Source organism: Dipodomys ordii, unplaced genomic scaffold (assembly GCF_000151885.1).
Source record: "Dipodomys ordii isolate 6190 unplaced genomic scaffold, Dord_2.0 Scaffold298, whole genome shotgun sequence".
NCBI classification, from domain to species: domain Eukaryota; kingdom Metazoa; phylum Chordata; class Mammalia; order Rodentia; family Heteromyidae; genus Dipodomys; species Dipodomys ordii.
In genome coordinates, this window is record NW_012267514.1 from 18,134 (window position 1) to 30,897 (window position 12,764).

General features: G+C 34.8%; 1 protein-coding gene across 1 annotated transcript in view; it reads left to right on the forward strand.

Moving 5' to 3' along the window:
- The first annotated feature begins 12,134 nt into the window (after positions 1 to 12,134).
- The window catches only part of LOC106001410 (olfactory receptor 4S2-like), a 7,122-nt gene continuing 6,492 nt past the window's right edge, over positions 12,135 to 12,764 (forward strand). Inside the window, exon 1 of the mRNA XM_013036505.1 lies at positions 12,135 to 12,759. Within this exon, the coding sequence (XP_012891959.1) occupies positions 12,135 to 12,759 (625 nt within the window). The remainder of the gene's footprint in view (positions 12,760 to 12,764) is intronic.

Genomic DNA, 12,764 nt, shown 5'->3' on the forward strand with positions numbered 1-12,764 from the left:
AGGGTGTTTTCCGGGTTTAGAAATGTGGTTGGAATATACTGTGCTCTTCATAGGTATGTGATGTATAGATGAGAACACATGAAAAGCAACACATTTGTGATAATGCACTCATATGTATTCCTCAAATCAAGTTGATGAATGGAATGTGAATAGTGGAATATGATCAGACCTGTGAATAAAATATCAGTAAAATAACAAGGATTTGGCAGATGAAAGACCAGTTTTCATCCTTAGGTGTCTGGAAAAGGTTTTCTACTATGTAATAATTACATATATGTTTTCAAACTATGGAAAGAGTACATTGATTGACCTCTTTGTTTCTCTTTTACATGTGTAATATGAAATGGATATACTTCTGATATTGGACAAGTATTTCCTGTGTAAATAATTGTGTTGGTAAAACATTTTTATTTCACCAGGAGCTACAATCTGTGATTTGCTTTTTTTAATTGTGAAAATACCATACACAATGGTTACAATTACATGGGTAAGATAATAAGTACATTTCTTTTTTTATTGTGAAAATACTGTACAGAGGGGTTACAATTACATGGGCAAGATAATGAGTACATTTTTTATCAAGCATTGTTGCCTCCTCCTTTGTTTCCCCTTAGTATTCCTTCCCATTTCCCTGCTCCCCCGCCCCCTCTCCCTCCTTTTTCCCCCTTCCCCCTAGGCAAAGTTGTAAAGTTCATTTTTTTTGACATAATGTCTTGTACATCTCATTGTTGCAATGGGTCCATCTGTATCCTTATTTAAACCATTTGTTTTTCCCTTTCCCTCCACAAATTATACCAACATCAAATACAGTGAAAGCAGGGGTTATATCATGGGGGATGGACATACAACGCAACAAAGAAATCATCTTATAAATATGTTAGAAAGAATAGCATGGAAGAAAAAAACATTTGAATCCTTATCTGACCTTTTCTGCTTGTCTCGGTCATATATTAGTTATTGCAAATAAGGGAAACCATGGGGCCTATGTTTCTTTGGGCCTGGCTTACTTCACTTAATATAATTTTTCCCAGTTTTTCCATTTCCTAACAAATAGGGCCATATCATTCTTTCTGATGGAGGCATAGAATTCTATTGTGTATATATACCACATTTTCTTTTATAGTCAAATTGTTTCATTTTCTTTACTTCAAGTATAATTTCTTTGCTAATACCTGTACCTGGGATTGTGTTTATGGTTAGAAAATAAGTATAAACATTATTCCTTGAAACAACACTATTGTTCAGAAATAAAATTTGTCAGTCATGCAACCACATAAATAAAAGGAAATAATGAAAAGCCACAGGAAATAAGAGCAAGAAATTGTAATCCATTTATACATATTATTTTGGAACCAAAAAGTTCATTCTAGTTCATTTTTGGGTCCTTCTGTGTTTCCATTTGATTAATTTTTTATTGTTATTGTAATGTGATTTACAGAGGGGATACAGTTGCATAAATCAGATAATAAGTGCACTTTTTTTTGAACAATGTCACCTCTTCCTTTTTTCCTTTTGTTTTTTCCTCCCACTTCTCCCCCAAGTTGTATAATTCAATGTCAACATAGTATCTAGTGAGTATCACTGCTACATTGGTTTACCCTCTGTAGGATATATCTGTGCTTCTGATTTCACTCCCTGAAACAAATACATTTATATACAAGACAAGAATTGCAGAAAACAAAAATAGCAGCAAAGGAGAAAGAGAAATTTATAAAAACCAATTGTTTCTATTTCTTGGAGTTCATCTCAATAAACAATTATATATATATATGTATATATATATATATATATATATAAAATAACTTTGATTCATTCATTCACTGAGGGTCATCTGGGTTGATTCCATACCTTGGCCATAGTAAATAATGCTGCAATAAACATGGTTGTGCTACCAGATTTAGTGCTGCCTGGTATGTGGAAATTTGTATAAATTCCCAGGAGCAGAATTTCTGGCTCATAGGGAAGCTCTGTTTAGTCTTTTGAGGAACCTCCATATTGTTTTCCAGAGCGGTTGAACAATTTCACACTCCTACCAACAGTATAGTGGTGTTCCCTTTTGGCCACATCCCCACCTGAATCTGTTATTGATACTTTTCTTCATAATGGCCATTCTACGGTGAGGTGAAATCTCAATGATGTTTTGATTTGCATTTCTTTTATGGCCAGAGATGTTGAACATATGACTATTGGCCATTCTTACTTTTTCTTCTGAGAAGTCTCTAAGGCTTTAGCCCATTTGAGAATTGGGTTGCTGTTTCTTTGAGGGTTTATTTTTTGTGGGTTTTATTTACTGAACTCTAAGTATGTTTTAGATATGAAGCCTCTGTCTGATGAATAACCAATAAAAATCATCTCTAAATCTGTGGGCTTTCTATTTATCCTGCTAGCTATCCTTTGCCATACAAAAACTTTTCAGTTTGATGCAACCATATGTACGCAGTCGTACAAAGCCATAGTAACAATAAACAGCTTGGTACTGGCACAAGATTAGGCCTGAGGAACAATTGAATAGAAGAGCCAGAAATGAACCCATAGACTTATAGCCACCTAATACTTAAAAAGGGAGACAAAAAATCATAGGTTCAAAGAAGATCGAACCTCTTTAACAAATGATGCTTGTAGAATTGACTATACAAGTGCAGAAAACTGAAATTAGAACCTTATATATCACCTTGCACCAGAATCAATTCCAAATGCATCAAAGACTTCAGTGTAAGGCCAGATACCATGAAAACATTACAGGAAAAGGAAACACTAGGGGTCCAAAGGAGCAAACAAGAATTAGGCCAATGTTTGCAAATTTGATAGATGCTTAGAATTACCTTACAGGTTTTTCTTCCCCCTTCTGATAACAGGACATATTCTAAGAATTAAACCATTATTTCAAGGTTGGTTAACAGGTACAAGGAATCTGTACTTTTTAATAAACTCTTGTGGTTATTTGTCTATAGTCTGAGAACTTAAATTTGGCAAGCTGATACTAAATCCTTTCAATGTTATCAATAAAGGATAGTCTATGAGAGATGGAATCCAAATCCGTATATATGTATATATATAAATATATATATACATTTACTTGCTTCTGAATATACCTTTATCTGTTCAGCTAAAATTAATAAAAATCAGATATTTTTATAATAAATATTCTTAATTTAATTGTACACAATGCCTAATGCTTTGTTCTTTGGACTAAAGATCAGATTCTCAGTTGATAAATATTCATATTATTGGAGGTCTGCTGTCATTGGGAAATGAGAAGCAGGCAGACTCAAAATCTCAAGAATTAGTAAATAGAATATATGAAGGAAGATTCAATTTTCCAACAGAGTGTTTTTACACTTAACAACTGGTCCAAATGTTGCTCTGAATGAATCTTCATGTGAGAGGCTCAGTCTCATGATGGCTTTAAGGCAATGAGCAAGTCACTGCTGTCAAAAAAAGGACATTTCTGTTATGTCGGAAAACGAACTTTACAACTTGGGGGGGGGGAGGATGGGAAGGAATGGGAAGGGGAAACAAAGCAGGAGGCTACAATGCTTGATAAGAAATGTGCTCATTATCTTATCCATGTAATTGTAACCGCTCTGTACAGTATTTTTACAACAAAAATATATTTTAAAAAGATAAAATAAAAAAATGCACATTTTTATTCCATGGATTATGATTACAATGTGATCTTCCAGGCTGACAGCTGTGACATTATAGTTTTGACAAATGTGATATGGTTTAGAAATTTTACCCGAAAAGGATAGGTATCCTTTTATTTCCAAGTTGAACAAAAAAATAGCATGATAGTAGTAAAAGAACAACAACATGTATTTCTACCAGTATCCAGTGACTATTGATACTATTATTACAGTAAAATTTTACTTGCAGTAACATTTATTGCAGAAAAATTTATATTCATCACTCAGTTGAGTGTATACACATCTATTTTTCTGTTCCTCAATATGTCATTCCCTTTCTCATTTCTACGGATATAAGAACCTTAACATTTTCCCCCCACATTAGGGGGTTCTAGACTTAACAAGATTTCAGTTATGTGAGTGGGAATGTTTCATTTTTGTCATTGTTCTTATATTTCTACTTCTTGTCTTAGCTGGTGAGAAGCTACTGGTATAATCTAATAAGAATAGAATGAGTAAATGCATCTGAAATAAAATACAATGAAGTGCTAAATGGAAATCTTCTGAGCCTTTACTGAAATATGGAATTAAGCCCATCCAATTCTAGCCCTCTTCGATGAATTCAAGTTTGTTCAAAGAAATAACTAGTATAATAACTAGTTATTATACAAACCATGTGTTTTTAGTATGATTTGGTAACAGCTTTAATGGAGCTTTTTGATTCTAGAGATGTAGGGTTGATATTCACAAATGAAACTTGAGAGATAAAATTATTATAATTAAACAATTAAATTAATAAAACTACCAAAAATTTCAGGGTAAAATTTGAAAAGCTTCAGGGAATGGGCACTAGTTGAAGTATACAACTTGGGTTACATTGGAGTGAACAAAGACTCAATAAACATGAGGCAGCTAACAACCACCTCATTGACTACACATAGGGGAAAATTGACATTAGAAGCCTGGTAGATTTCCTCCACCCTCTGTTATGGATTTGGTAACAGTTGACAGAAGACAAATGTGGCATGGAAGATCTGTCTCATCTTTGTAGAAATGAGACAATTTCTCACCAGAAGGAAGTCTAATTTGGGAATGGAGAATGTATTTGACATACAAGTCAAAGGCAGGTTATTGCCCTCTACAGACTTGTGAGGATGAGACACCAGGATCATAGGCCCATCTTTGCTACATCATGGACTGAAAGCTAGCCTAGACTACATAATCGAACCTGTGACAGCAACCAAAACCAACCAAACAAAATCAAAACAAAACAAGACTGCTTTTAGCATGGACAAATGATAATTTGATATAGATATACAGTATAAAATGATTGCCATGACCAGATTAATCACGACACCCATAATCACATTTAGATAGTACATGTGCATATGCTATGTGCATGTGTATATATGTACATGTATAGATACCTAGCTTCTTAATCAGATACTTTTTATTTCACCTCAGGATGAAGACATCCTTGTTTAGAAAGGAAATCTGTGGGAAGCTGAAATAAAATTTCTATGGATCTTTACATACTCCATACATGGTGAACATTAATAATAATATATTATACAACATATATGATCATTTCTCCATGCTTTCCTAATTAAAGTCTTATACAGGAGAGATCTTCCACACTGTGAACTTACAAACAACATCTGTGGATTCATGAAGACCTAATTGGCAGATAGCTTGACCAGAGTTATTTTTGGATCATAAAGCTTAATAATGAACAAATATCCCTTATTAAATTCATGATTATACAAAAATTAATGTTCCTTTATCTGTCTTTCATTCAGGTTTGTTCAGTTGATTGAGGCTGAACTTTATTCTATTTCTGGTGACCCAGGAATGTTCTACATATTTTTTTTTTCCAAGTGCAGAAAATCGCAGTGCTAATTTACTCTATCAATGAGATCACATACATGGATGATCATTTTGCAAGAGTACTGATAAAGCCAGGCATTACTACTACTAAACTACAAAGTACTTTAATTCTGGACCACCCAGACATGTTTGAGCTTCTTGAGTGCCCATCAAAGACTAGGAGTATTCCATGGAGAGGGATGTGAATAAGCAGTTGTCTATTGTTAAGAAATATGTTTAACATAGTGACTCTATGAGATAGTATTCTAACAACAATCTAGAGAATAAAGGTGGAAATATTTTTGTTTGGTTCACTATTACATAAAGTATTTGTCTCAATATTCAAAAACAAGAAGAATACAAGTAAAGTCCTTTCAGTCATCAAGCAAAAGCAAGTCTTCAACCCTGAAGGGCTGGCAGTCAGTGATGTGAGCTGCAGTCATGGATGCAATGTTCTTACTGTTTAGACTCTCTTACCAGTGCTGTGGAGAGTCTGTTTTCCTGATTTTTGGTCATGTCCTTCCAACGCAGATAAACTCAGAAGAAATTCTGAGGACTTATAAATTATGCAATCACTGTGAGAAATGCAGGTACTCTTTGATACCATATACTTTATTGTCCATGAGAAAAATAACAGTTACTACTTTTCAGGGACAAAGATACACAGTGCTGTGCATATTTCTCAAGAGTCCTGTAGCTTACAGTCTGCAAAGTAGAATTACTCTGGAGAACAATTAACAATGAAATGAACATATTATATATTGGAAAGGATTCTAAATTTGTTAAAGTTTTTGTGGTACACATTGTATTGTTTATATTCCATTTGCCAATTGAACTAGTATGCTCTCAGAAGATTGACTCATTGATTTCTACCTTTGTACACCTATGTGTGCAGATATGCTGTGCACACTAATACCTAACCAGAGGAAATTGAAAAAATGTACAACTATTTCCTTAACCCAGAACCTTTCTCAATGGAACAGAATCTTAGAATATTTCCCCTTATATTTCTGAAAAAAACAGTCTCAAAGAGACATAATGATGGATCCATTTGGGAATAATTGACCTAAGATTCACATTAAAATGGATCAAATACCAGTATATAAGGAAATACTGCACAGATAGCAAATCATGGACAATAGCCATGGGTTCTCAGGTAATGCTCATAACTACATTACAATTTCTAATCCAGATCACACGTGGCTTAAAAAAAATCTTTCCACATTTAGTTTTGCAAATGCACTAATAGGAGATTCCATTTTAAACATTCATTTCTCTACCTAATACAATAGCAATAAGAAAAATAAAAAATAACAGCCAGACACCCAGGAATGTTACATCAGTTTATTGCAGCAATATTTATATACAAAAAACTACCAGTAGGAAACTTTATCAAAGTTTATCAAATGGGATCCTCTCTATAAAAGATGGAGTTGTTACATACTAAGCAAAATGGAGTAAATTCTATATTCAGGTTCTAAAATACTGTCCGAAGCTCTTAGTAAGATAAAGATGGCATCTCATACAGGCATACACAGCATTTAAGAAAAAAGTAAATTCCAACGAACGCTCTCATTCCTCTGCCCTCCAATATACTGACATTATCTAGAAAATGACATCTTTCCATGGGCTTAAATTTATAGCATACCTGGGAAGGATTTATTCAGAAGAAAAACTAAAAGTGGTAATGTTTAATTTTTGTCCAAAAATGTAATAAGCCAATGAAAACATATGGAATATAGGAAGAGCTTGAATTGGAAGTAGATATTTCCGAGTAAGCTATCACCAAAATATCCCATTTATTAATCTCATTCTGTCTGTGTTACTTGCTTAGCCTTACTTACATGATTAGTCTCCTGCAAATTCTCTTGTTCACCTGTGTCCTCAACAATGTACTCTCATGAAACAATCCAACTAGTCCTCTTAGTATTCCAATCCCCTTCTGTAGAGTGGTGTCCTGTCCTACAATCAGTAAATTCAATCATCATATCTTCCTCTAGGAGACCCCTGATGACCTTGGTCTAGGCTTCACTTTAAAACTCTTTTCTTACCCTTCTTCAAATTCATTTTGCTCTGTTGTTTTTGATTTTCCTCAAATATGCAATTTTCTACCTCCTTACTTTCACATGGGTTTTTGTATTGCTCACTTCAAAGATCAGGAAGCTATTTACCTCTTAAAATAATAGAACTATTGTGCAAAGCTATATATTTGCAGTTGAATCTTCATGTATGTTCATTAATCGAAGATTGTCTCAAAGATAGGTGGTACAGAGTCTGTGCCACCACACTGGTAATCCTTGCACTAGGGATGTTGAAACAGATTCTGAGTCTGAGGCCAGGTTCAGTTGCCTCAATAACACACAAACAAAACCACAACCTATATATATTATGCCACACTGTTCATATGGATTTTTTTTTTGGTCCAGTCGTGGAGCCTGAACTCTTGGCCTGGGCGCTGTCCCTCAGCTCTTCAGCTCAAGGCTAGCACTCTACCACTTGAGCCACTGCACCACTTCAGGCTTTTTTCTGTTTGCTTATGTGGTGCTGAGGAATTGAACCAAGGGCCTCATGCATGCAAGGCAAGCTCTCCACCACTGAACTACCTTCCCAGCCCTCATATGGATTTCACTAGTCCACAGATTGCATACTAATGTAAGAGAGGTCAGATGAACAGAAGATGAGGAAAGGGGTAGCCAGGGAGCCACCATTCATTATCTCTCCTCTACTCATCCAGACAGAAAGACACAGCCTCAAGGTTCTAGAATGGTCAGGCACTTCCTTTGAACATGTCTTAGATGTCTCTGTGACTCCATGGTGATATGGCATCTCTCATTCCATCCAGGAGATTCGGGTCATCTAGTATCATTGTCTTGCTTATATTTATTATGTAAGGTCTCCATGCTAATATATTATTAGCAATATACAAATTACCATTTTGTTCAAAACTTATTTTCAAATAGTGCTTAGATCTTAAAGTAAATTTTTGTAAGCAGAATGAATTAGCTGGCTTTCTTAATCACTCAACTAAAAGAATGACTAGCTGTGATGTAAAGAAGGAGAACCCTACACCAAAGCTATTTATGACCTAATCATAAAATCCATGAATGCGCTTAATTTACACAATAAAAACAGATTGAGTTTATGATGGAATCAAGTTTTCTAATCAGGTGAGCACAATACCAACATGTGTCCCAGCATGATTCAGCTGTGCAAAACTAATTAGACTGGAAGATGGAGCGACAGATTCATAGAGAGATTTGTGGCTTTGAAGATAGAGAAAAGTAGTCACAGGAAATGGGTAGCCTTGAAAATGTGAAAGAATCAAGGAAACAAGTTTATTCCTAGGGAATTGCAGTGATACAGTGTTCTAGTGACATTTTTGGTGTTGTATGAGACAGAAAGATGATGGATAAAGATAGAGAGGAAAAAGTTGAAAAGCAGAAAAAAGGAAAAGAAAGGAGGTAATAGAAATAGAAAAGGAAAAAGCTCAGAACATGGCAGCTGTTTATAGTACAAATGTAAGTATATTAGGGACAAAATAATTAATTTTAAAAATAAGGGTCAGCAATAAACCTCACTCCTCTTGGCAGAACTCAACACACACACTCAGTTAAGGAAGGCAGAATTCCCATAGAAATGTTGAATGGACCCTTTCTGCTCAAATAGAATTTTAAAGACTAAAACAATTAAAATAGAACAATTACAATTAATGGTAATTAAACAGATATTGTCATATAAACATATATTGTTTAATATGCATATGAGCAACACATTAATTCAAGGATCTAAGAATATAAATATGAAATAATTTCTCAAAATTGCAAAAAATCACTTTAGGTTAGGGTTATGATATGCTTGTTGTTTCAGTTTTCCTAGTAAACTTCTATTCATTTATTTATTTATTTTTAAATTCAACAAACACTGGAAATTAAAGCCCATTGTTAGGCTTGCAATTTGGTTTAGACTATGAACAAAGACTTTGGGGAAAAAGCTATCCCTAAGGTCATTACCAGTTTGCTTGGTTTTCTTTAAGTAGATGTATAAGAAAGAGGAAAATGGGCATTTATTGTCAAAGGTACACTGAAATTTTGAATTACAGAAGGTTAGACAAAACAAAAAATGTCTGTGTACTAGCTGTCAGTGAGTTGAGCTTACCAGAGATTGTGTGGGGCTAAATTATTCACACAATTCCTCAGGCATCATTCTATCTTCATTTTAGACAGCTGTTCTCACATTATACAAGGAAGAAGGAAAAATAAATTTCAAGCCATGGAAAATAATGGTGAGAATGTTCATTTTTCTAAAAGTAATCCTGCATATTTGTGGGAAAGTGAATGCAATCAAGTTGCTAAATGTTGTATACTTGTAAAACAATTGCAATGCAATCATTTTTTGAAGACAGGAGTAAATGAGATTATTAAGAAGATAGAATAGCCAAGCTTGGTGGTTCATAGTTTTAATCCTAGGAACTAGGATGGTGGTAGAGTGTTGTCCTTGAGCAAAAAAATCTCAGAGACATTGTCCAGGTTCTTGAGTTAAAGCCCTAGGATCAGCACACAAGAAAAAGATAACAGAGTGTATATATATATATATATATAATTATGTATATATATATATACACACATGGATCATGAGATAGGGTAGTGTGAAGTTCAAGAAGAAAACGCCAATGTCTTAAAGTACAGCTTTTTATGATCACATGTGAAATGGTGAGAATGTGGAAGAAGAAATCATTGTGACAGGTCTTGATTTAAGGAAATAAATTTTTCTGTAGGTCATTGTGCTTTAGAAAATAAGGGAAAATGTGCCTATTTTGACTAAATGCTTTGTTCTGGAGGAGAATCAAACAAAACCATAATAATCGCTGAATCTGTTATGAATAAACCTTCCTTAAATTAAATGGTTTCTCCAATTGAAATTGCAATTCTCCAATTACTAATTTTTTAAATAAGTAAGATAAAGGATCTTTTGGATGTTAAAATAGAAATATGCATGATTCTAACCCGGTATTACAGATTTTTATTACCATCATAGCCATTATTATTTTCATGGGTTTGTAATACACCAGAAAAAGCAGATGTGGTTGACCTCTCTGACAACGGTTATTTGTAGACTAAATAAAAATACAGACCTTTACTTCCCTAGATTCTAGATGTCTGAGACACATAGTTGCTGCAAATGACTAAACCTGAAAGCCAAGGGTACAGCTTTAAAATCAATGGATCCTCAAGCGATATGTTTTCAGGAGGGCAATGTACAATAAAACCATTTACATTCATAGCTTGTTTTGATGAAGAACTCAAAAAGTCCCTTTAATTATAGCTATTCCACATAAACTTTCCTCTAAAGTATTTAGCAATCTAGAGTGCCCTAAATTTCATCAGTGAATATTCAGGCATTTAAATCACACATTTTTATTCCTAAAATCTTTCTAGCTGTAATTTAATGGCCATTCTTCTCCCCCTTGCTCGAAATATAACCCAGCCAAATCGTAAGCCTTCTATGAAATTGGAAACGTTAGGATATAGAAAGAAATGTTCACCTTGAAGGGATGAGTGTTTCTGTTTTTGTGTTCCAACAAATGGATCAACGACACATACCATTGCAAATAACTCTGAGCATCCTACAGTATGCTAAATTTGAAGATGGAGGAATTACATCAGACTTCACACCCCCTTGCTTTCTGTAAAAGAATTTTTAAATCACCTCATATTATATTATTTGTGCCTCTCTTTCAGGATTTTCCTCTAGTGCATGTTTACAGAATGGCCTCCTTTCATGACAGAGGTGATTGCCAAGGAATCAAGGGATAATTGGAACTTCTGTCTTTCACAAAAGAATAAAGGAGTCTCTCTGAAGTTGAAGGAGTTATCCAGGTTACAACATCATTATTTCAGAGTTATATTTGTGTGCTTTAAGTGATATAAGTCTTCTTTCTTTTTTTCCTTTTTTTTTTTTACTATGGGAACTTAAAATCAGACAAAGGGTCACACATATATTTATATAGGATCTGAATTTTATAAGGAAAAGAACCTACCAAACTTTCTAGTTCTTGGCTTTTGGAGGACTCTTTAGCTGTGGTAGTTATCAGCCCCAGTAACATTCAAAAGGGAAAAAGGTGAGAATACAAATTTTCACTTCTACATCAAAGAAAAAGCAAATGTTTTCTTTTTAACTGTATTTTTTTTGTCTTTTTTTTGGCACTGGGGATCGAACCCAGGACATTGCACTTGCTAGGCAAGCGCTTTGCCACTGAGCTACATCCCAACCCAGCAAATGTTTTCTTATATACAAACATGTTGCCCAACACATTGTTGTTACAAATTTAAGTACGGAGTCCCTTATACAAAACATGGACGAAAGGCTTTAGAGAAACACTGGTGAGAAGAAACTCAGGGGATTTGGTTTATCTCCCTGGGCTTCACTTCCTCATTTCAAGTAAGGAAATGGTATATAACAGGGATATATGATCATCAAAATAGAAGCATTTCAATTTCCTTGAGCAATTTCTCAACCAAGCCGCAAGGCTCAAGTCTTTTCCATTTTCAACCTCCAGAATTACAGACTTGTTTCAAGTTAGAAATAACTTCTGACAATCCATTTTCATGTGTCCTTCAGGTCATCTCTTTGCCTCCCGGGAACATGACCTCATGGACTTACTCCATGGAAACAGCAAACAATGTAACAGAATTCATTTTCTGGGGTCTTTCCCAGAACCCCCAGGTTGAAGCAGTTTGTTTCCTGGTGTTTTCCTTTTTCTACACAGTCATTCTTCTGGGAAACTCCCTCATTATGTTGACAGTTTGTCTGGGTCACTTATTTAAGTCACCCATGTATTTCTTCCTCTTTTTCTTGTCTTTTGTGGACATTTGTTATTCATCTGTCACAGCACCCAAAATGATTATTGATCTGTTAGTAAAAACGAAAACTATTTCCTATGGGGGGTGCATGATGCAAGTCTTTGCGGTCCATTTCTTTGGTTGTACTGAGATTTTCATTCTGACTGTCATGGCCTATGATCGGTATGTGGCCATCTGTAAACCTCTACACTATATGACCATTATGGACCGGCAGAAATGCAATAAGATGCTACTGGGCACCTGGGTGGGTGGTTTCTTACACTCCATCATCCAGGTGGCTCTTGTAGTTCAACTCCCCTTTTGTGGTCCCAATGAGATCGATCACTACTTTTGCGATGTCCATCCTGTGCTGAAACTTGCCTGCACAGACACCTATGTAGTTGGTGCTGTAGTGACAGCCAACAGTGGTACC